The sequence below is a fragment of the Prionailurus bengalensis genome, chromosome D1 (assembly GCF_016509475.1).
Source record: "Prionailurus bengalensis isolate Pbe53 chromosome D1, Fcat_Pben_1.1_paternal_pri, whole genome shotgun sequence".
NCBI lineage: Eukaryota > Metazoa > Chordata > Mammalia > Carnivora > Felidae > Prionailurus > Prionailurus bengalensis.
Window position 1 is genome coordinate 30,747,723 of NC_057346.1, and position 25,260 is coordinate 30,772,982.

The window sequence follows — 25,260 nt, forward strand, 5'->3', positions numbered from 1 at the left end:
GGTTCCCTAAATGGGACTGCACATAAGAGTCACCTGGGAGGCTTGGAAAAAAAATACAGATCCAGGCTTTTCCCAACCCACTGAATAAGAATTTGGGGTGCATGTGCTCTAGGGACTGAGGAGATGTGTTGGGAAATAGCATTTCAAACAAGATCCTGAGGGGATCATCATGCAACTTATCTGGCATCAGATCCCCAGACTCTGGCAGAATTTCCAAAAGGTCTCTCAAAACCAGAATAAGAAACTGCAGTTGTTCTGCACATCTGCTAAAATTGTTTCAGATTAGGAAAGGGAAGGGCAGACAAAGAACACAGTGGTTCCAGAGAATAATCTGAGGAGCCTGCATGAACTGGGAAGGCCATTGTGAACCTCAGCATCAGCGTTTCCTCTCCTGCCTTATCATTCCCATCTGCCTGCTCCCTTCTCTGCCCCTTCATTCAGTTCCACATCTTTCCTAGAAGGAAGAGATGGTTGTGTTGAAGATGCCAGTGCCATCTGCATATCATTCCAGAGGCTTTTTTTCTTTTTTAAAGGCCACTTCCTTTGCAAACTCATCTAAGAAAGGGTTTCAGTAGAACAATGGGATATAAGTTTAGGCTTCAGGGTCTGAGTCATGTTTCCCTTTTAGTTCCAGATCCTCTTTACATGTATTTGTTGCAGTCTCTTTTAGTTCTGTCTAGATAGATTTTAATAATATGTTTCTTCTTATATAAGAAAGATTATGAAATAGAACAGGAAGTGGAGACTAGGAGTCAGAAGTCCTGGCTTCTGGTTTTTTCTTTGTACTTCTAGACATTGATCTCTAGGACTTGGTCTTCTAACTGGGAAATGAGCATAGTCATCCTTACCCACCTTGATGGAATACTGGAGGCTTAATTAGTGTTCCCAGTGTGCTGTTGTACCACCCAAACAGTATTCAGAAGGATGTGCAGTTCATTGAATCCCCAGCAGCACTATGTACTTACCCTGTAGTTCCCTCCTACTTTGTTAATTATCAGAATGTTGGTGGATGGAAGTCCAGCATCTGCCTTGTTCTCTTTTCTCTATATTAGGCATTCATCCTGCAGGTGGAACAGTCCTGTTCAGCAGTACCTTAACAGGTCCAGCTCTCCTTTTTAGCAGAATAGGGAACTGAACTATGAGAAGCAGCTTACCATCACATTTACTACAGGCCAGAACAGTGTTATTTGTGAGACTAATGGTCTAACTTGTCTGTCTGCTCTTCTTTCTCTGAGCACTGCTGATTGGCTTTTTATAGGTGAAAGTTTATATTCCATATGACATCCGTTTGCCAGCCCACCCTTGTCTTCTCAGGAAAAGCGTGTATTTTCTTTGTAGATCAGTGCCCAGAGGAGTGGGATACTTGTAATTCTTGAGCCCAGTTGCTTAACCAGATTATACTGGAACTTAGAAATTGACACCACAGTCGTCCGGCTCTGTCTGTGTGTGCTGTGTTCAGGCTCCCTAACCAAATGAGGCAAAGGCTTATGTCAAATGTGGTGACTCATATGTAGATGAATGGCCACAGTGTGCTCCATCCCTGCTATCATCTCTCTTTTGTTTTTCTGCTGAGCCCGTGCTGCAGTGCCCAGCAGGTTCATTTATATGCATGTCTCTGGCATCTGTTTCTGAGAGCAGAGAGGGAACCTCCTGACTGGGAAGGGCCTATGCTCTTTATTTTAGGGCAGTCCCATGTTTCTGTTTTCTCAAGGCAGGATTCCCAGCTGGGTTACTTCTCTCCATGTAGTGCCTTGTTCCTCTGACTCTTACTTCAGGCAGTGTGGGCAGGGACACACAGATATGGGAGAAGGGGGCACTTAGCTGGGTTGGTCTAGGAACTGTGTAGGTGGAGATGGGTCAAGAAATCTGTGACAGAGCTAGGACAGCAGTCACAATTTCTTGGTCAGAACTTCTTATGTAGAATAGAAAACTTTTGCCAGAAACCACTATTTATGCCATGGGGTGTGTGTTTGGAAGCAGATCTGTCCCATGTTGTGACCTTTCTATATCTTGGTTTTGTCTCTTCCTCCTCAAGTCTTGCTGATTATACCTAACTGTTGTGCCTTAAGGATATCAGTAACTTGCCGTGCCTCTGATAATGTTATATGGTTAGCATCAATATATTGGTGATAACCTGGCCCTCTTGCATTGTAGAATAGCATTGCCTTTGGACCATCTTAGAGCCATTTAGCATTTGGGAAATAAGTGTTTAGAAGAATTTTCCAATTTTTTTTATTATCTCTTGCCACATTTCTTGTCAAGCACATACTCATATGAAACCAACCAAATGTTAATTTCTTTCATGTATTCCCTGGTGAAAAAAAGGAAGTGTAGACAATACAGTGTAATGGAAGGAGTATTCGACCTGGAGTCTGAGGACACAGCTTGAGTACCAGCTTCATCAGTTAGCTGTAGACTACAGGCAAGTCATAAATTCATTCATAAATTGGAAATGATGCCACTTACATCAGTATTTTAGAGGGTGATCTAAGGAATAAGTTGGTGTCATTTTCACTTCCTTCCTCACCTCAGGAACTGTGACATCTCTGATGGCCTTGGTTTCAAGAATAAGAAATAATACCATTGTGTAATAAGCCATTTCAAAGCTTGATGCCTCTGGAAATGCAGAATTAGCTTCATATTTTTCAAAAAAGTAAGCCCAGTGGAGAATGGAGTGACAACTGCTACTCCTAGAATAACATTAAAAGCATAGAGGAGATAAAAAGCAAGAGACAATGTGAGGCTGGGCCTGTACACCTGACCTTCCCATCATTACATGTGTCTTCTCAGAGGTCCTTATTCTCTCCTCTGTCCTTGTGTCTGGTTTGACGTGGGTGTTGTGATGGGAGGTACTTCCAGGCAGAAAGCATTTATTGACTCTCACAGTGAACCAAGCAGTGGTATTTTTTCTTATTAAAATAAAATCAGAGCCTTTGGGAGTTGTTTATAGAAAAAAGAAAGGAAAAATGAGGTTTGCTTCTTAGATTTTAGCTTTGGCTTGACACTGGGCTGGTATATTTTCATAATTATTATGAGCTTGAGAACACACCAGCCTGAAGTCAAGTCTTCTCCTTAATGTAATTGGAAATGTCATATTGTGTGGTTTTATAATTCCTTTTTCTCTGCTCATCTGCGGAGAGCCCTCCAGGAGTGGATGCAAGTGTCTGCATTCTCAGAAATCCCCAGATGGGATTAAATATCATTGGATTAGAAGACTAAGAGCTTTTGCCAGCTATGAATTCAAGCATATTTGGATGCTCAAAAATTTAGAATTTCTGGATTTGGTATAAAAGAAATTCTCATTTTTATGTTTTCATTTATTTGTCTTGTCTTGCCACTATTTAATGTTCTCTTTTTTAGTTCCTCTTGCCCTCCCTTCTTCTTTGTTTCTTTCCTTTTTCTTTTTTAGCCTACCTCTCCTTAACCTGCCTCAGACCTCATATTGAATTTTCTTGTGATTCTCATTTATATTATTCCACTCATGGTATTTGGGGTAAATATATTTCTGGTCTTAAGTGTAAAGCCATTCGATTTGAAACTTACTGTTCCTTCAGCTACTAGAAAGGCATTGATCTCTACATAGCAAATATAGCAATGATGTTAAAGATAATAATAATTAAATGTTTCTCCATCTTCAGTTATTGGTGAAAGAAGGATAAAAAGTTTCTAATAATATTTTACAGTTGGGAAAAGTGAAGAGTACAGTCACATTTAAAGTCAGTAAGAGTATTAAAAGTAAGGCCCATAAAATTTTAAAAAATAGGGCCCAGATTTCTTGATAATACTTTACAGCTTTGGCATGTAGAAGAGGTTTGAAAATGGAATTACAAGCACAAGGCTGGTTATACCTCTATACTGGATTGGGTCACCTGGTTCTTCTGGGTTGAGAAAACATTTGTCAGTTCTACTTGAAGCATTTTGTCAGTTCTGAGAAAAATAGAACATTTATCAGTTTTACTTGAAGTTAAGTCCTAGGAAATTATGGAATCCAAAAATGCCACTTTCCCAATTTATAGTGAAAGCTGCATTGTTAGGAGAAATACTAAAAGGCAAGAAGTGAGTCCGACAGCTCTGGGTTTGAATCCTGGCTCTTCAGCCAGCTGTGCTGTATACTCTGTAGGTTTCTGACATGTAGATTATCATATTGTATTGAAATTTTCTCTCTCTCCAATTTTCAGTCAGTATATTTCCCAAAACTTCTTGCATCTCAGGTACGACTGTTGGGAATTGGAGGTGCAAAGATGAATAAGAATGGCTGAAATAACAAATAAAAAATGAAAAGAGCAGTAATGCTAGTTTGGTGTGACATCAGCAAGAGGTAGAATAGGGAACTCCAGGCTCCTATTCCCCCACAGAAACGTTGAAAAAACCCACAAACAAGCAGTAGGTGAACCAACTTTGTAGGAGTTTTGGAAAAAGGTTGAAGGTTTATAGTAACCAAATAAATGCCCAGTTGAGGAAAAACAGTCTTCAAAATGATAGGAAAATTGTTTTTTTAAAGTTTTTATTTATTTATTTTGAGAGAGAGAAACAGTGTGTATGCACACAGGGGAGGGGCAGAGAGAGAATTCCAAGCAGGCTCCACACTCTCAGTGGAGAGCCTGACACAGGGCTTGATTTCATGAACCATGAGATCATGACCTGAGTCAAAATCAAGAGTCGGGTGCTTAACCATCTGAGCCACTCACGTGCCCCTAACATGGCAGGAGAATTTTATGATATTTTTACTCACCCTTTCCCCAAAACAGTTTCTCTCCTTCCCTGTCCCTTCTCCCCAAACTGGAGCAGGGAAAACCATATTTGCAGGTTATTGGGTATATTCATTTTAACTTTCCTGGGGATGCCTGAAGGACTGACATGAGGTGCTTATCTTTGTTTCACATAACTTGAAATGCATATGGGAAAAGCAAGTAGCCACTGCTTGTAAAAGCTACAAGGGGACTATAAACCCACAATTGCTGGAAGAGATTCTGGGTAGAGATACACAATCTTTAGGCTCAGAAGAGAAGTTGTGATGAGACTAGGAAATTAGGACATTCAGAGCAGCAGCATAACATCTCAGGGTGATCCCTACACTCAGAGTAGCCTAGCTAAGAAAGGGGTGAAGGAGTGCCCCTGCACAGAGTGTCTGCAAAGATGTGGGAGAGAAGAATGTTCTCCTTTTTGTGTGTGTATGTATGTGTGTTTGTTTCAGTTCTTGGCATTGAGGAAATCTTTATCAGAACAGGAAATGTCTGTCAGAACATTAGCTGAAGAGAAGGTAAGGGAGCCTCAGTGACCATGTTTAAAAAGGAATAGTGTTTAAGAAAAAAAAACAACTGGAGCTCTCAAAACAGATACTATAGTTTTCAACAATAATTAAACACATGCATGCATACACACACAGACACACACACACGGACACACACACACACACACACACACAGAGCAAACCCTGGGGAAGGATAATCTGATTTCCTGAGTAATAGTTTGGTAATAGTCAAATGCCTAATTTTCAGCAAAACCTGCAAAGCATATAATAAGCAGGAAAGTGTGGTTCATTCAAAGAAACACAATGAATGAAAAGAAGCTGTCCTAAAGGAAGCCCAGACATTGGATTTAGTAGAAAAAGTCATTAAATAATTTATCTTATCTATGTTCAGAAAGCTAAGGGAAAACATAGAAAGGAATTCAGGAAAACATTATATGATCAACAAAGTATTGACAGAGAGAGAAATTATAAAAGGAATAAAAAATTCTGGAGCTGAAAAGTACAGTAACTGAAATGACAAATTTACTAGAGAGGACAAATAGCATATTTGAATAGGTAAAAGAAAATCAGTGAACCAGAAGGTAGGACAATATAAATTATGAAATCTGGGGGGCGGAAAGTAAAATAATGAAAAAGAATGAACATAGCCTGTATTAGTTGGCTAGGTTGCCGTCACAGAATGCCACAGACTGAATGACTTAAATAACCAGGATCTATTTTTGTCACAGTTCTGGAGAGTAGAAGTCCAAGATCAAGGTGTCAGCAGGTTTGGTTCCTTCTGAGGCTTCTCCTTGGTGTGCAGATGGCCACCATCTTGCTGTGTCCTCACATGGTCTTTCCTCTGTGCACACACATCATTCTATGTATCCTGATTTTCTATTTATTTAAGACACTAGTCAGATTGGATTTGGACTCCTAGTAGCCTCAGTTTAACTTCTCATCTTTTTAAGGGCTCTGTCTCCACATCTAGTCATATTCCAAGGTACTGGGGGCTGCGGCTTCAAAATATGAATCTTGGGGTGTGTTGGGGGGTGGGGGACACACACTTCAGCCCATAACAGAGCCGAAGGGGCTTGTGGGACACTGTCAAGCTAACCAACATGTGCTTTATGGGAGTTCCAGAAGAAGAGAGATAAAAAGGGGCAGAATGATTATTTGAAAAATTAGTGGCTGAAAACATCCCCATTTTGATGAAAGGCATGAATCTACAAATCCATGAAGATCAATGAACTCCAAGTAGGGTAGGCTCAAGGGGACTCATCTTGAGACACATTGTAATCAAACTGTCAAAAGCCAGAGACAAAAAGAGAATCTTAAAAGCCGCAAGAGAGAAGTGAATTATCACTAGGGAGACCATTAATAAAGTTATCAGCTGATGTCTCATTAGAAGTGTTGGAGGCCAGAAGACAGTGGGATGGCTTAATATTTAATGTGCTGATAGAAAAAAGAAAACATGCAAACTGAAATTTTTATATCTGGCAAAACTGACCTTCATAAATGAGGGAGAAATTAAGACATTTTCAGAAAAACAAAAGCTGTGGGAGGGAGTTCATTACCTGCTCTACATAAAAATGTTAAGGGAAATCCTTCAGATTGAAACAAAAGAACTCTAGACAGTAACTCAGCCATATGAAGATATAAAGATCTCTGGTAGAGATAATTACACAAATATAAAAGCTAGTCTTTGGAGAGTGTTATACTAAGTGAAATCAGTCATACAGAGAAAGACAGATACCACATGTTTTCACTCTTAGGTGGATCCTGAGAAACTTAACAGAAGACTATGGGGGAGGGGAAGGAAAAAAAAAAGAGAGAGGGAGCCAAACCATAAGAGACTCTTAAAAACTGAGAATAAACTGAGGGTTGATGGAGAGTGGGAGGGTGGGTGATGGGCATTGAGGAGGGCACCTGTTTTGAGCAGCACTGAGTGTTGTATCAATTTGACAATAAATTTCATATTAAAAAAAAAGCTAGTATTACCATAATTTTGGTTTGTCAGTGCACTTTTTATTTTCTACAGAATTTAAAAGATAAATGCATAAAAGTAATTACAAATATATGTTATTTATAAGGCACACAGCATGTAAAGATGTGATTTGTGTCATTAATAATATAAAGGAAAGGACAGAATAGAGTTTTTGTGTATAATTGAAATTAGGCTGGTATCAACTCAAATTTGTTATAATTTTAGAATGTTATGATAAACCTTATGATAACTACAAAGAAGATATCTACAGAGTTTACACTAAAGAAAATGAGAAGGCAGTCAAAATGTGTCACTCCCCAGAAAACACTAAAGAAAACAGTAATGGAGAAAATGAGAGGCAAAAAATGATACATACAGAAAGCAAGTAGCAAAATAGAAGTAAGTTCATTATTACTTTAAATGTAAGTGGATTAAGGGGCTCCTGGGTGGCTCAGTCGGCTGAGCCTCTGAATTCGGCTCAGGTCATGATCTCACAGTCTGTGAGTTCGAGCCCCGGATCGGGCTCTGTGCTGACAGCTCAGAGCCTGGAGCCTGCTTCGGATTCTGTGTCTCCCTCTCTCTCCGACCCTCCCTTGTTCATGCTGTCTCTGTCTCAAAAATAAATAAACATTAAAAATTTTTTTAAAATGTAAGTGGATTAAACTCTCTATCAAAGGCATAGATTGGCAGAAAGGCTAAATAAGTGATCTAGCTACATGCTGTGTATAAGACATTCACTTTAGATCTAAACACAAATGGGCTAAAAGGATGGGAAAAGATATTCTATGCAAATAGTAACCAAAAGATAAAATAGAATTTACGTCAAAAACTGTTACAAGAGACAAAGAAATATAAAGAAACATAAAGAAAGTTTATATTGATAAAAAGATGAGTTGATCAAGAAGATATAATAATTACAAATATGTGCATCAGACATCTGAGCCTCATAATATATGAAGCAAAAATTGACAGGATTGAGGGAGAAATATTTTTACAATAATAATTGGAAATTTCAGTGTCCACTTTCAGTAATGGATAGACAAGATAGAAGATCAATAAGGAAATTTAGGACTTGAACAACATTATGAACCAATGGGACCTAATGGACATATACAGAGCATTGCACTCAATAACAGCAGAATACACATTTGTCACAAGTACACGTGGAATATTCTCTAGGATTGACCATATGTTAAGCCAAAAAAGTATTAATTAAAAAAAACCATATGAAGTATCTTTTCTAATCACAATGGAATGAAACTAGAAAGAAGTAACTGAAAGAAACTAGGAAATTCACAAATACATGGAAATTAACACACCTTAACCAGTGGATCAAAGAAGTTACAAAGCAAACCTTGAGATAAATGAAAACATACCCAAATTTATGGGATTCAGAGAAAGAAGTACTAAAGGCTAGAATAATTCAGATTTCAAAAAATAAAGGTATAAAATCAATAACAATGTTACACCTTAAGGAACTGGGAAAAGGAGAATAAACTAAAATAAACTAAATAAACTAAATAATAGGAGAATAAACTAAAAGGAGAATAAACTAAAATAAAATAAAACTAGCAGAACATAGGAAATTATAAAGATTAGAGCAGAAATTAATAAAAAAGAAAATTAGAAAAACAATAGAAAATAAATGAAAATAAAAGTATCTTCTTTGAAGAGCTAAACAGAATTGGCAAAGTTTAATTAGATTGACTAAGGAAAAAAGAAAGTTTGAATTACTAAAATCAGAAAGGAAAGTAGGGGGTGCAACAGTTTGTCAGTTTCTTAAAAAAACTGACCATGCAGCAACATACAGTGGAGCACTTGTACTCTTGGGTATTTATTCCAGAGAAAAGGAAACGTGTTTATAGAAAAAGCTGTATACATATATTCACAGTAGTTTTATTTGCAATAGCCCCAAACTGGAAACCACCTAGGTATCTTAATAACAGATGAGTGGTTAAACAGTGGTATGTCCATACCATGGAATACTACTGAGCAATGGAAAGAAATGAACTATCATCGTACCCAAGTTGGATTCAAAAGGGCATTATGCTGAATGAAAAAAAGTCAATCTCAAAAGATCATCTATGATATATTTCTATTTATATATATTATATATCTCTAAATGACAGAATTATGGAGATAGAACCAGATTAGTGGTTGCTAGGGGTAACAGATGGTGTTGGGTGTAGATGTGATCGAAAAGGGTAGCATGAGGGAGATCTTTGTGATGATGGAATAGTGCTGTATCTTAATTGCAGTGGTGTTTATAGGAATCTTCACATGTGATAAAGTGACATAGAACCATACACATTTATTCTACACATGTCAGTTTTTGGTTTTGATATTGTGGGGAATTAAGTAAGATATGACCAATGGGAAAATGTGGGTAAAAGTTATACTGAATTTTAATGACCACATACTGAAACCATAATATATTTGAGACTTACCTGCCTCTAGAGGAGAGTCTTAAATTTGGTTAAGAGGTTTTGAATAGAAACAGACAACTACACCTATCTTAGATCCTTTCTAAGTCCAAGATTCAACAATATGTTTCTAGGCAGGATGAAGAAGAGAGTGCCCACATTATAGCTCTGTGAGAAAATGGAATTCAACTAAATGATGCTTTGGATTGCTCAAGTCAAGGAAATACAATATAGAATACAAAAAATGCACTTTGATTTATTCAGCAAACACTTTTCAGTTACCTACTAAATATCATTCAGTCATGGAAGTGAAGATGTAAAGATGAAGAAACATGATACTTGTTCTTTTAATTTTTTTAATGTTTATTTTATTTTTAAGAGAGACAGAGTGTGAGCAGGGGAGGGGTAGAGAGAGGGAGACAGAATCTGAAGCAGGCTCCAGGCTCTGAGCTGTCAGCACAGAGCCCGACGCAGGGCTCGAACTCACAAACTATGAGATCATGACCTGAGCCAAAGTCGGATGCTTAACCGACTGAGCCACCCAGGCGCCCCTGAAACTTGTTCTTTAAACTAGAGTGTGAGCTCCATGAGAACATAGATTTTTATTTGCTTTATTCATGTAATCATCGGTAATGTTTAGGCCAGGATCTGGCACACAATAGGTGCTAAGTAAAAATTGCTGAATCAATGGATTATCCTAAAAAGCTTAGAGTCTGATAGACAAGCCAAGATAGGTACTAAGAAAATAAATAGGGACAACATGTGATAGATGCTATCACAGACTTTCCCCCTTTTTCTCCTTTCAAAAAACCCTTTGTTCAGTCTTAAGTAATGCAATCACTGTGTGGGTATTCTGCTAGCACTGGAGTTAGGTATGTGCAAAATTAAACTTCAGGGCTGGCTTCCAGACCCCATTTCTACTGGTTCTGTCACAGTCTTACCCTCAGGCGGGGATAGTGTTCCAGCTGAGTCACTGTGATACCTTCAAGAATTGGGTTTGTTCCAGCCCTCACAGCACTGTTCTTTTACACACGGTATTGCTATACAGTTAACCGTTGAAGAACAAGGGGCTAAGAGGTGCCCTGCCCCTGCAGTTGAAAATCCTAGAACTTTTGACTCCACCAAAACTTAACTATTAATAGCCTACTGTTGACAGAAGCCTTACCTATAACATACACAGTCATTTAACACAAATTTTGTTATGTTGATTGTATTATATGCTGTATTATTACAATAAAGTAAGCTGGAGAAAAGAAAATGTTAAAATCATAAGATAAAGTACACTTACAGTACTGTATGTATATTTAAAACATCTTCCATAAATGGGCTGGCAGGGGCTGGGACAGAGGGTGGCAGCAGTGAGCCTGGCCCTGGGGTGACACTTTTCCTTAGCTTGGTGGTCTCTGCTCAGCATTGGCAGCGGCTGGGCAGCCCACAGGCACTGGGAGTGTCCTGGAGGTGCCGTATAGCTGCCCCAGCTGCCTGGAGTATATGGCTGGTTATAGCTAGCAGCAGCTGTGGCCTCTGGGAGGCTGCCAGGATGCATCAGTGCTGGGCCAGGAGGGACCAGCGGCAGCTCTAGTGCAGCCCAGAGCCCTCTGGGCATGTTCTTCTGCTCCAGCCCAGTTCCTCCTGCCTGCCAGCCCTGGGTGTTCCACTGGACCACCCTGTTGGCACATGGGGTGACCTGCAGCCCTTCTGGTACCAGGGGTCCGGGGCTGCAGATGGCCTCTGTGGGCGTCCCTGCCTGGGTTCTCAGAGGGCAGCAGGCGCAGCTTCTGTGCCAGTCGCTTCGATTCTTCTGTGGAGACTAGGGTGGGCAGTTGTCAATAAATGCTATGTGGCTTTTGCTGTCCACTCTTAAAAACCCACCTAAAAATGGATCTGTGCAGTTCAAACCCATGTTGTTCAAGGGTCATCTGTATTTTAAAGTAGGGATCTGGGTTAGTGAGGATGAGTAAATGAGGCGGTATAGAATACTTGTAAATTTAAGACTTGTTTAAGAATGGAAGGAGAATTTTGAGGGAGGACTCTCAGCGGGACCACCTCACACCCTGGGCCCAGCTGTCATGAATCATCACTTGGGCTAGAACTTCACTTGCTTATAGTGGTCCTCTGTTGTTGAATCTTCTTGGGACATCCAGGACTGACACAAGCAGCTGTCTGTGAAAACTTACCCAGGGTCGTTGGGCAGTAGAGTAGACCAAGCCTTTATTAAGGAGTATAGAGCACTCACTTCTTTGCTGCAGAGTAGAGGGATTAAAGAGGTGATTATTTCCATTATCTGGGGCGTGTTCCTTTAGCTTCTTTTAGGTGGTAAGAAACAAATTGGCTTATTTCACTCTAGAGGCTTATTGTAAAGAATGTGTCTCAGTTGGCCTTCATGAAAATTTGACATTGTTGCAGACACTAGAGTAACTTCACTGGTACCTCTTTGTCTTCCAGTTCATTTGTTACCAACTGTAGTGTTTCCACCATTTTGATAGCTAATCTTTCACTCTACTTCCACTCAGTTTCTTGGGTGACTATGCACTTTCTAATTCATTCTTAATTTTTCTCAGCAGGAAAGGGTCAAGTTGGGTTGTCCAGTTATTTATTATCCAGTTGGACAAAGCTCTCGTGAGTTACCTCAAAGTCTCCTTAGATGGCCTCTTGGTTGGAAGCTGATTACTTGTCATAGTTCTTTGCAACCAGAGTCTTATTTTCTCATCATCTAAACTATGGTTATCATACTGAAAGAACTGTCTATGGTCATTTCCTTAGAAGGAACATGTGTGTCCTTGGTAGATATTCAGAGCATCATTTATTACTCTTTATCAGTGGGTCACTGGGAGCTTTCAGACTAAAGGAGATGTAGAAATTGCTGCAGATACACAGGGTGTATTTCTGGTTTCCAAAAGGAATAGCCCATGGCTAACCAAAACAAAATCAAATTATCTTTACTTGTCCTGGTTCAACAACCTTTTATAGAAATCATTGTTTTAGATACTAATAGCAACTCAGGTGTACATATTATATTTCTGATTTTTATCCCTTTTAGTTTTTTTTAATGGATTTTGCTATAACTAATGAAGTCTTACTAAATAAGAAAGGATCAAATGTATACTTGGAACTATGCATGAAACTGAACCATTAAATATGATTAAAAATGGGAAAAGAATAGATTGTTGTGACCTTCATCCCACTTAATGATTCAAGGTGTTAGAAAAAAAGCAGCTTAGAGTACATACACATCTTTGCACATTTTCTTTATCTGGGATAGTAAGTAAGCTAAGAACTAGAGACCTTAATGAGGATTTTTTTTTTAAAGATTTTATTTTTAAGTAATCTTTACAGTCAACATGGGGTTTTGAACTTACAACCCCAAGATCAAGAGTTGCATGTTCCACTGACTGAGCCAGCTAGGCACCCCATTAATGAGGGTTTTATATATGAAGGCCTTCTTTGGGGAATGCATATTTTTCTAGAGGCCAGGTAGCTGAAGAATGACATTTTGTGAGTGGTCAGTCTACTACTTGATCTTCTCCAAGAAAATTAGTAAGACATTTTGAGACCACAATAAACTAGTTTTTAAAAAAAAAAAATTTTTTTAACGTTTATTTATTTTTGAGACAGAGAGAGACAGAGCATGAATGGGGGAAGGACAGAGAGAGAGGGAGACACAGAATTGGAAGCAGGCTCCAGGCTCTGAGCCATCAGCCCAGAGCCCGACGCGGGGCTCGAACTCACGGACCGTGAGATCATGACCTGAGCTGAAGTCGGACGCTTAACTGACTGAGCCACCCAGGCGCCCCACAATAAACTAGTTTTAATGTTTGTTGAAACACATGGAGAGTCAAAGTTAGTTTGAAAGGGATTACCACGCAGTTGGTATATCCTGATTTCATCAGTGGCTTCATTCAACTTAGCTTCATGAAAATTACTTTATTATTTTTCTCATTTTACTAAAAACTAGTGAAAACTTTTTAATGGATGGGAATCACTGGGTTGCATGGTTAATATTGCATGGTGGTCTCTTAGCTGGTTGTGCCATACCAGTGAGTGTCGTGCCATCCTGAAGGGGAGAGCACCTGGCCGTGAGTCTGTGCCATATCAAATCCACCAAGAGTGCTGTTGCCGGGTAGGAAGCCTTAGAGGGGAGGAGAGTTGCAGGAGGAAGGAGTGACAAGAAGACCGGGGTGGGTCTGGATAAAGGATGTTGACAGGATTAATAATGACTCTGAGCAAAAAGAAAATTCTTAAAGGAAGAGTCTTTAAAGCCCCAGGGCCATTTTGTTCTGGAACTAAGAAAGAAAATGAATTCTTAGGACTCTTCTCTCAGTTCATTCCAGTGAGGTCAGACTGAGAAAGAAAGCAACTTGCTCTATCTAAGAGATTTTGTTTTGGAATATAATATTTTTCTGTCCTCTGTGGTAAGTGATTGTAGCCTATTTAGAAGGGAAAAATCTGAGCTCAGTTGGAGAGTTCTCTGCTATTTTAGAGTTATGTCGTCTCTGATTTTACTTTATTTTTTTTCCTTCAGGTTGCTTGATTGGGGCTGTGAATCTCAAATCCAGCAACCGAACCCCAGTGGTACAAGAATTTGAAAGTAAGTACAAGGGAGAGACCACTAGGAGAATAGGTGCCATCTAACGGACACTTGGTAGTCTTACAGCCAACTGAGGACAAACACACACACTGTAGTGCCAGAGATGTTCAGGTGGGTGGCCCCTTGGCAGTGCATCTGGTGTACAGGTGGGTCAGTGCAACACTGCTTCAGCAGGCCAACAGGGAACTCTGCAGCTTTTACATGGGCTAAAATCCGATTTCTGCTCTGGCTTTATACGTATACAACAAAGAATTTTCATATATATAAGCAGAGTATTAAGGGGGAATGTGTATTCTATTTAGTAAAAGTCCTTGCTAATCATATGTATTATTTTTCTGGCTAAAATTTATCTTTTGTTAAGGTCACTTGGAGCCTGGAGATAGGTAGATTTGTAACCTGCATGAAAGACGTCTCTAAAATTTGTGATAACTTGCAGGTTCTGGGTACACAAGTGATTGTAAAATTGTTTCACATCCTCTGAGAGTTCTTTTCTTTTTCTTCTTCTTCTGCTCATTAGGTGTGGAACTCTCTTGTATCATTACGGATTCACAGACAAATGACCCCAGGATTGAATGGAAGAAAATTCAAGATGACCGAACTGCATATGTGTTTTTTGACAACAGAATCCAGGGTATGACCCTCTAATCCCTTCCTTTGTCCACAAGGTCCAGGCATGTACTTGTGGCCAGAGACTTTCCTCTGACTGGTCCTGCATCTGTAGCAAGGATTGGTTTCTTGTTTTGTTTGTTTCACTTATAGAAAACTCAAACGTAGAAAAGTAATGAGAACAGTGTATTGAACCTCCCCATCCCTGTCATCCAGCTTTAACAAGTATCACCTCTTTAGTGAGGATTTAAATCTCTCTGCCCATCCTGTTGGAGTATCAGAGTGAACATTTTATTAGGCCATCCTCTTATCACAGTCCATGACATTTGTGATACAAGCTGCATGAGTTAATCAGAAAGATCACGTGGAGCAGCAGGGAGACAAGTATTTACTGAGCACCTACTATGTGCCACACTTCCCATGTTGAGAAAGCGTTTGCTAGAACAGAGGTCAGCATAGGGTGTTCTCAGGTTGCATGAAGTAGGGGCAGGGTGGGTGGTGGGGAAGGCTTCCCAGAAGTGACATCTAGACAAGGTGATGAAGCTGGGTAACCAGTGAGGGGCTGGTGAAGAGGGGTGGATAAAGGTGTTGGGCAAGAAAGAGTGTTGTATATAAAGATGTGGAAGCAAAAAGCAGCTTGGCTCAGGGAAACTGCAAGTTGTCCACCATAGCTGGGACTTAGGGAGGGGAGAGAGGAGGGATTCTCCACAGCTGGGAAGGCATGCCAGGGCCAGGCAAGAATGAGGGTCCATAAAGATTTTTAGGAGGAAAGTGTCATGATTTCATTTACACTTCAGGAAGACTGACTTGCCTGCCTTGTAGAGAAGAGATTGGTGAGGGAAACTCAGAGTAGAAGTGCTAATTCTGAATTTTTTGCAGATTGCAGAAGGGAGTTGCTAATGGCCTGAGCTAAGGTCAAGGCAGTGTAGAGAGATGAGGAGGGGTTGCTAAGGGCTGGCTGTGGCAAGGGAGGGAGAAGGAGGAATTACAGATGAATACCATGGGACCTTCCCTTCACTCTGACAGGAGGGACATGGTAGACATGAGGGACAAATGCAGCAACTTCTAAAGGCTGGCTTCGGAGTTGTCAGAGAACCTGCTAGTTGAGGCTTCAGAGGAGAATGGAGATTTTGTGGAAACAGCCTAATCTCAGTCTTCCTGCTTTGGGTCCCCAATATCATCAGGAGTGATAGGCTTTTAAATACCATTTTTTCCCTCACCAGTGTCTCCTCCACCTCTTAATTTTGAAGAGATGGAAATATTTTTCCCAGAAAACAAGTCCATTTTCTCTGGCAACTTAGGCTGCTGCTGATAAACCCTGTACACACACTTGTGATCATCAGAAAAACCAAGCAGGAATTTTCTTAAAGCACTTCTGTGTCTGGGAATTAAACACTCTTAGCCAGAGGGAGGGGGAAGGTATTTACACACAAAATATGAAGGCTGGAGGAAAACTTGAATCTGCTTGGTCTCTCCTCTTGCCTCAGTTCAGGTCTGTGCTAAAAACATCCTGATAGATCTTTAAAAATTTTATTATTGAAGTATGGGTGAAATACAGTGTTATATTAGGTTCAAGTATACAGCCTAGTGATTAGACAAATCTGTACCTGACTCAGGCTCACTGCAAAAAGTGTAGTCACTGTACATGATTACCATATCACTGATGGTGTTCCCTATGTTGTACTTTTTATCTCTGTGACTTAGTTTATAACTGGAATTTTGTGCCTCTTAATTCCCTTCACCTCACCCTCCTCCCCTCCAGCAACCACCAATTTGTTCTCTGTATTTATTAATCTGTTTGGTTTTTTTCTATTGTTTTGTTTTTTAGATTCCACATGTAAGTGAAATCGTATGGTACTTGTCTTTCTCTGTCTGACCTCACTTCACTTAGCATAATACCCTGTAGGCCCATCCATGTTGTCACAAATGGCAAAATCTCATTCTTTTTTATGGTTGAATAATATTCTCAATAATACACACACACACACACCCATATCTTTGATAGATTTTTATTTACTAATTTCTTAAATTGTTGAAATTCTAATCCTCTACTGAGGGCTGCTGAATAACAAACCTTCCTATTAGAAAATACCTTTGGAATGTTCATCCTTTGCAATAAGCATTTTGCTGTTTTTATTATATTATGGTAAATCCTTCCTGTTCTTGCCACCATTCAGCAGGTTTGGTAATAATTAGTTTCTATGTTTGTGTCATTTTCCTCCTAACTCCTTCCCTTATTTGTCATTCTTTAGGTTCTTCATGCTTCTTTGAAAGAGTTACCATCTTTTTGTGCTTTAAATGTTTTAAAAATTAAGATACAATTTGTATGGTATAAAACTCATACTTTTAAAGTATATACTTCAGTAGTTGTTAGTATATTCAACAAAGATAAATATCTTTCACCACCATCAAATTCCAGAACATCTTCACCAGCCTCCAGAGAAACTACATGTTTATTAGCAGTTACTCCCCTCCCCTTAATCCCCTCCTCCTGGCAGCCGGTAATCTCCTTTGTCTCTGTGGATTTGCCTGTTGTGGACACTTCATAGAAATGGAGGCATACAGTGTGTGGTCCTTTGTGACTTCTTTGACTTAGCATATTGTTTTCAAGGTTCATCCACATTGTAGCATGTGTCACTACTGCATTCCTTTTTATATGGAAGAATATTCCATTGTAAGTAGGCTAATTTTTAAAATCCATTTATCAATTGATGTACATTTGGGTTGTTTCCAATTTTTGGCTATTATCAATAATGCTGCTGTGGGTATTCATGTAGACAATAATGGTTTTTGTGTAAATATAAGTTTTCATTTGGGGAAGATAAATGACCAAAAGTATAATTGCTAGGTAATATGGTAGTTGCATGTATAGTTGTTGTTGTCGTTGTTGTTTTTGAGAACTTGCCAAACTCTATTCCAAAGTGGCTACACCATTTTACATCCCTTTAGCAGTCTATTTCCCCACATCCTCACTAACACTTATAATTGTTCATCTTTTCAGTTCTGCCCTATGTGGGCGTGAAGTGGTATCTCATTGTGGTTTTGATTTGCATTTCCCTGGTGACTAATGATTTCGAGCATCTTTTCATGTTCTTAGTGGACATTTGTATATTTTCTTTGGAGAAATGTCTACTCAAATCCTTCGTCCATTTTTAACTAGGTTATTTGTCTAATTATTTTTGAGTTGCAAATTCTTTATATATTCTGGATACTAGCCCTTTGTCAGATTCATGATTTGTAAATACTTCCTCTAATTCAGTGGATTGTCTTTTCAAAATTTGCATGTGTCCTTTGAAGCACAGAAGTGTTTAAATTTTTTATGAAAGTCCAATGAAGGCCAATGTAACTTTTTTTATCCTTATGGTTTTGGTACCATTTCTAAGAAATCATTGCTTAATCCCAGGTCATGATGATTTATGTCGATGTTTTTTTCCTAAGAGTCATACTGTTAACTCTTACAGAAAGGTCTTTGTTGTGTATAGTATGAGGTAGGTGTCCAATCTCATTCTCTGGCATGTGGATATCCAGTTATCCCACCACCATTTATGAATACTGGTTGTTTTTTAATGTTGTTTGTTTGATTTTTTTTTCTCTTTAAATGGGGAATCCTGGCTGGGAATGATGAAGAGGAAATGAGGTCCCTGCTTTAACAACAAAGACACATGTAATGAGTCCTCTTACACACCAGGTACTATTTTGCTGCTCAGTGTCCTCAGTTCATCTCTGTTGTAGAGGAGCAGAAACAAAATCCAGTCTGAAATCTCCTAATTGAGGCATTAAATGCTGGCTCCAGAAGCCACCTTCTTTAAGTGGCAAAGATGTTCTTACTTTTTATTTTTATTTTTTAAAGTTTTTATCTTTTTATTTATATTGAGAGAGAGATCGAGAGCAAGTGGGGGAGGGGTGGAGAGAGAGGGAGAGAGAGAATCCAAGCAGGCTCCACACTGTCAGCACAGAGCCGGACATGGGGCTCGAACTCCCAACCATGAGATCCTGACCTGAGCCAAAATCAAGAGTCAGATGCTTAACTGACTGAGCCACCCAGGCTACCCCCAAAATGTTTTTAAACAGTTTTTTTTTTTGTATTCTGTTTCCTCTTTTCTGTAGGAGATTTGGCAGGTCGTGCAGAATTATTGGGTAAAACGTCTTTAAGGATCTGGAATGTGACCCGGACAGACTCAGCCCTTTATCGCTGTGAAGTGGTTGCTCGAAATGACCGCAAAGAAATTGATGAGATTGTCATTGAGTTAACTGTGCAAGGTAGTAACTCACATGAAGTTAAAACATGTTCTCCCTTTCAGGCCTCATGAGTCTGTCTATTAAAAAAAAAAAAAAAAAGGATTGGGGAAGGGGAAAAAAGAGTAAAGATCAGCTCTTTCTTTCTTTCTTTCTAGAGCTACATCCCAGGGGGTATTGCAGGACTTGCAGAGCTTGGACTGAGTCGGGGTGGAAGGTGAGAAGGGAAGTGGAACTCCTGCCACTCCCCTCCACCAGCTGTAGGAGGTGCTCCTCAGGGAGATGGAGGCATTAGAAATGCGTTGTGGGACTATATGTGGGGGGTGAGCTGTGAGGCAGATGCAGTGGCAGATCAGAGCCTGCAGGCAGGATGTGGGGATGGCAGTGGTGCAGGAATCCCCTGGCTGGTTTTCCTGGTTTTGGAGATTTATTGTGGGCTTTGATAAGAAGCCATGTTGCCGATTTTAAACCCCAACCTGTGTTTCTCCCACAGTGAAGCCGGTACCTCCTGTGTGCAGAGTACCAAAGGCTGTACCCGTGGGCAAGACAGCCACGCTGCAGTGCCAGGAGAGTGAGGGCTTCCCCCGGCCTCACTACAGCTGGTATCGAAATGACGTGCCGCTGCCCACAGATTCCAGAGCCAATCCCAGATTTCGAAACTCCTCTTTTCTCTTAAACTCTGAAACAGGCACTCTGGTAAGATCTCTTCTCAGAGGTGAGGATAGAAACGTCTTTATTGGGGAAGGGATTCCTATTGTGGAAAGAGCACTTATTGAGAGAGACAATGAACTTTATAACACAGGAGCTAAAAACCCATAATGTTGGAGATTCTGTGGGAAAAATGAACCTCCCCTTCTTTCTATAACAAGTTCTAAGGGGATAAAATAAAGGGAAACCTGGAGAATAAAGTGTGATTATGTGATTATGAAGGGATAGTAAACAAATGTAATGGGTGGATGATGTTAGGGTCCTGATATGAATAACCAATTATAAAAATCATGAGACAATCAGGGAAATTGGATTACTGGCTGGATATTTGATTAAGGAATTGTTAGTTGCTTTAGGTACCATAATGGTATTGTTACAATGTTAAGAAGCTCTTGTCTTTTAGAGATGCATACTGAAGTATTTATGGATAAAATGTGTCTAGAATTTTCTTCAAAATGACCTAGTGGTGGTGGTGGGAAGTGGGTGGGGGGAGAGACGAAGTAAGATTGGTCATGTGCAGAAGACAGAATTGCCCTCAGCAGCATCTCACCGAGCTTTTACCACAGCTACATGTCCTGGTGGTGTATCTAACGTAGCCACAAGCAGGTTATACTAGGATCCTCTGTATTTGTATTGCCCAAGTGTTGCCTGAGAAACAATCATTATCAGAGAGTCCCTTTCCCTGAATAAAAGTAAAGCTCACATTGCATTCTGAATGTTATTAGGCTTTGATGTCTCCAGAAACCTAATGGGATCTCATTGTTCAGGAGCTCTTGGGCAAGACTTGGGAAAAAATTATCGGGGAAGAACCTGGACACTGACCAGGAAACCAAAAGGAAACTAAGAGCAAATAGACATTTTACTATGTTCTGAACTTAGCAGCTTGGTGGGGGAGAAGCATGGCAGTATCTTCTCTTCTGTCCCCAGAGGTGCACCCTGTTGATTAGTCTCGTGGTTTACTTGTGATTTCCGGAAACAGGTTTTCAGTGCTGTTCACAAGGAAGACTCTGGGCAGTATTACTGCATTGCTTCTAATGATGCAGGCTCAGCCAGATGTGAGGAGCAGATGATGGAAGTCTGTGAGTTATTTTTTGAAAATATTTCATCTGAAGACTGGCAAGTGGATAGAACATTTTTAATTTAATATTAGACCATCAGTTTAGACAACTATTGTGCCATAGGTCAGCTTTCTTCTGGAGATGACTGGATTCACCAAAACCCATTAGGGGACATTGAAAGGAAAGATGAGAGAGTTCTGAGTAACAGCTAAATGACTAAGAAGTGGGTACTTGCAATATATTTATCTCCTCAAAATAGACCTTCAGGAGTCTTCTGGTGTTGGGAACGTAGCTAATCATGTCACTTTTCAAATAAACTCCATTTCTTTGGTTATTGATAGGATTATCAAAACATAACATTGTGTAAGGTCTCCAGCAATTTATCCAGTTATAACCATTTTGTTATAAGCTGAAACCCAGAGTTTTAGCCCCAGTAACTTTACCCTATTCTGTGATGATGCTGTCTCTAGGGTACTGGTTCTGAAGGGGTGGTGTTGGAGGCAGGATGGAGCACACCTCCTTCCTTCCTGGGTATAACTGACCCCAGAGCAGTGTTTTCCAGACTTGCCTGATCATGAGAATCATTTGAGTGCACTTGCACATACAGATTCCAAGGCCTCACCCCAGGCGTATGGACTCAGTCCCCAGGGGAGTGTCTGTGGAAATGTCTGTGTGTAAAACATTCCAGGTGATTCTTGTCATCTGTCAAATTTGGGAAACTGCTCCAGGGCAGGAGGAAGATTCCTGGGCTTTGCCCCAAACCTATTGAATCTCTAGTGATAGAGGTTGGGAATTGGATGTTTTAAAGTCAGAATTTCAATTTTTAAATGCACACTCACATTTGAAATCACTGCACTGAGATAAAGGAGAATTTTAACAACTTCCAAGTTGTTTTCCATTGCATTTTTATTTGCATGAAGGAAACACCCCAGTGCCCCAGCTGACAGGGACTGAGTATCTTTGCCCCGTATATAGAAATGGGAAGAGGAGGGGATCAAGGGGTTTCCTCTAAGAGGGCTTATTGATATGAGGCCAGGCAGCTGCTGGTGAAAGGTCACGTTCCTGCCTCATATTTTTACCTTTAAGTACTGTGTGAAACTAGTTCTCTTCCCCCAAATAATCCACAGCAAAGGGAATCCCTGGAAATTAGGAACTTTTTCTTCTTTGAGATTCCTGGCACCTTATTCTGTCTTTATAGTGAAACCATTTCCTCCATTAATAATATTTTCAGGGATTTAACCAGAGGATTTTTTTTTAATTTTTAAAAAATTTTTTACATTTATTTATTTTTTAGAGACACAAGCAGGAGGGGCAGAGAGAGAGGGAGACACACAAAGCAGGCTCCAGGCTCTGAGCTGTCAGCACAGAGCCCGATGCGGGGCTTGAACCCACAAACCATGAGATCATGACCTGAGCCAAAGTCGGACGCTTAACCGACTGAGCCACCCAGGCACCCCAAGGATTTTAAAGCCTTCTATACAACGCTAAGCCCCTTTTAATACAGGATTAAGTATAATAGCATTTCAACTGTGGAGGTCTCAGTAGTTTTACAAGTGAGATCAGGAGTATGGGGTCCTATTTATTAATGGGCTAGAAAGAGTTTTAAGTGCTCTCACTCTGCTGGCTGGGGTAGGCATGAGGGGGCAGGGCGGCGATGTGGAAGGATAAAGGAGGGAGGCACAGTGGGGTCAGGGGCTTTTATAAGACCAGATAGTGTGTATTCTCTCTTCCCTCCATCCATCTTTCTCCAGATGACCTGAACATTGGTGGCATTATTGGGGGGATCCTGGTGGTGCTTGCTGTACTGGCCCTGATAACAGTAGGCATCTGCTGTGCATACAGACGGGGTTACTTCATCAATAATAAGCAGAATGGTGAAAGGTGAGCCTGTCTTCTGTCTTAAGTGACAAAACCAAAGTTTAAGTTGGCATCCTATGAAAAATCAGTAGTCACTGAAGTCCTCTCTCTCGTATTTCAGTTACAAGAGTCCGGGGAAGTCAGATGGAGTTAACTATGTCAGGACAGAGGAAGAGGTAAGGAAAGGAGTTTCAGAACCTAGAAAGGGGGGTCTTCAAGCAGGAAAATGACATTCCTTCTTGGAAACTCTCCCGATACAATATTTTATACACTCTGGCATCATAGTTCTCAGGCTCTAGTAGATGTTACTTTTGAAGAATGGTTTCATTTGATTTGTTTTGCCTTAAAGTTTCTTCTCCAGGAAAACCGTGATTAGACCTGACTTCCTCTGTTCCTCTTCCTGTCCTCCTCGGGCCCCTTGGTTGGTAGAGGATAGCCGTGTCTAACCCTGTGCTGGCCTTGCAGGGCGACTTCAGACACAAGTCATCATTTGTGATCTGAGATCTGACGGTGTGGCTGAGGGAGCACACGCAAATACCTCCACCAGAAACTCCTATCAAGAACAGCCCGGGGCCAAGTGCACTTGGACAGAGCTACACACTTGCGCAAAAGCTTTTTGTTTGGCCAAAGTTGACTGCTACTTCTTTCTTACTTTTTAACAAGCCACATAAATAAAAGAAGTTCCCTCCAGCTGGGCCCAGTCATCATAAGGAAAAAAATTCTATTTCACTGAGGCTGATTCCCAGTCTATTTCTGGCCTTGTTCCCACCTGAGTGTTAGGGTCACTGTGAGGCTCTTGCTCACAGAAGCTGGGCTGGGCACCATGGGCCTCTGAAGGCAGTGTATTTGCCACTCACTGACATCAGCTAGGGTGAGCCCCGTGAGAGGGGCCACAGGGCAGCCACATAGCACCAGTACTGCAGGACTTGAGAGCATGACCCACCGTGAAACCTTGCAGCTGGAGTTTGAACCAGTCAGTCCAGAAAAGTGGCATTTTATGCAATGACCTTGTTTCATAGTGGCCCACAGTCAGCACTGTACTCATTGTTCTTAAAGGTTCTATTGATCAGTATTTTAGTGTCCTTCGTGGAAAATCTCTTTGGAATGTTATTAAAACAGCTCAGATCAGGAAGATATATTGTTTGTTGGAAGAAGGGATCTTCTCACCTGTAGGAACCCTGCTTGTCCTTTGGGGGGTGGGGTGGATGTGTGGGATGTTCAGTATTTAAAGAAAACCTTCATTTTAGGTGAAATCTGAAATGGTACTAAAATCATGTTCTGCTTTTCTATGGGTATTTTATAAAATTTTACATTCTAAATTTTTGCTAAAGATGTATTTTGGTTATTGAAAAGAAAATTTCTATTTAAACTGTAAATATGTTGTCAGTACAGTGTTAAATAACCTATTTTTTTAAAAATTTCAACTTCAGGTAGGAGTTCCAAACTACTAGTGTTAAATTGGAAGATATCAATGATTAAAGAGTATTTTGACCCAAGAAATCCTCTCAAGGAGGCTTATTGGAACATTCCTTTTTTCCACATAAGTATCAGCATTTTTCACAAGAGAACTTACGTTGGCTATACATCAGATCATTGTTACTTAGGAAACCTTAAAAAAAAAATTCCAGTTGAATAATGTTAGTATCTGTTTGCATCTCTCCTAAAGACATAAGGAGCTCTAAGGTTAGCTTTGAATGGCCTCTTCACTCAAACTACCTGTGCCCAAAGACCACCCAGAACTGCTTAGACATACATGTGAAATGTCAGCCAATCCCTGGACTTGAGTCTTGTGCCCCACTCTAAATACTGGCTACTAACATGAAGGCTGGCCAGCATGCGCACTGCCATCTTTAATGCTCAGACAGTGGCTCTATGTTAGCTTTACTGTGTTGGACAGTTCTAAGGTGTACACTTCAGGAAGGGTAGGTGTCCTCCATGTGGCATCCCAACCTTTGGGTCCCCTGTGACAGAGCTCTTTTTGGTTGTGGATGGCTCATGAAACAAAGCAGCGGCTGCTGTTTGGTTTTAAAATTCATTTTACTTATTTGTGTAGTTCCTAAGACTGTCCAGGGCCAAAGGCAGTTCTGAAATCAACTACAATAATGTTTTTTAAGAAAATGAATTCCACTATTCCCTTTGCCATGAAGAAAGCACAGACACCGCAGTTTGCCTCTTGCCTCACAATAAACCATTATGTGGCGGCAGAGAGGCCAGCCTTTTGAAGCCGGTTGGGTAGTGCAGCCAGGGCAGAAAGCCTGATGGTGAGAAAAGTGAAATGCCTGAATCAAGGCCATTTTCTGATTTTGATTTTAAAGTCTTTTTCTACCCAAGACACTGCAGCTCACTGTGTGTGGGACATTAGAAACATCGTTATAAAGCCTTTGTTCTTCAAGAGCAGATGTTCTTTGCCTCAGATATGTTGCTGTGTTAAACTCACAATGTGAAGAGGTTTGAAGAAGGAGCTGCTCAGAGGAGCACCCCCCAGTTCCACTGTGTGCTTAAAGGATGGTTTTTGGGTGGAAGGATGTAGTCATCTTGGTATTAAACTTCAGTGTCTTAATTTTTTC

At 40.3% G+C, this 25,260-nt stretch overlaps 1 protein-coding gene across 2 annotated transcripts in view; it reads left to right on the forward strand.

Annotated features, from left to right (window-relative positions):
- JAM3 (junctional adhesion molecule 3) overlaps positions 1-25,253 on the forward strand; it is a 120,905-nt gene extending 95,652 nt beyond the window's left edge. For both annotated transcript variants that reach the window (XM_043579865.1, XM_043579864.1), the window contains 8 exons: positions 14,163-14,228; positions 14,746-14,859; positions 18,942-19,094; positions 19,564-19,766; positions 20,758-20,857; positions 22,588-22,717; positions 22,815-22,869; positions 23,159-25,253. In XM_043579865.1, the coding sequence (XP_043435800.1) occupies positions 14,163-14,228; positions 14,746-14,859; positions 18,942-19,094; positions 19,564-19,766; positions 20,758-20,857; positions 22,588-22,717; positions 22,815-22,869; positions 23,159-23,194 (857 nt within the window). In that variant the 3' untranslated portion in view covers positions 23,195-25,253. The remainder of the gene's footprint in view (positions 1-14,162; positions 14,229-14,745; positions 14,860-18,941; positions 19,095-19,563; positions 19,767-20,757; positions 20,858-22,587; positions 22,718-22,814; positions 22,870-23,158) is intronic.
- The last annotated feature ends 7 nt before the right edge of the window (positions 25,254-25,260 follow it).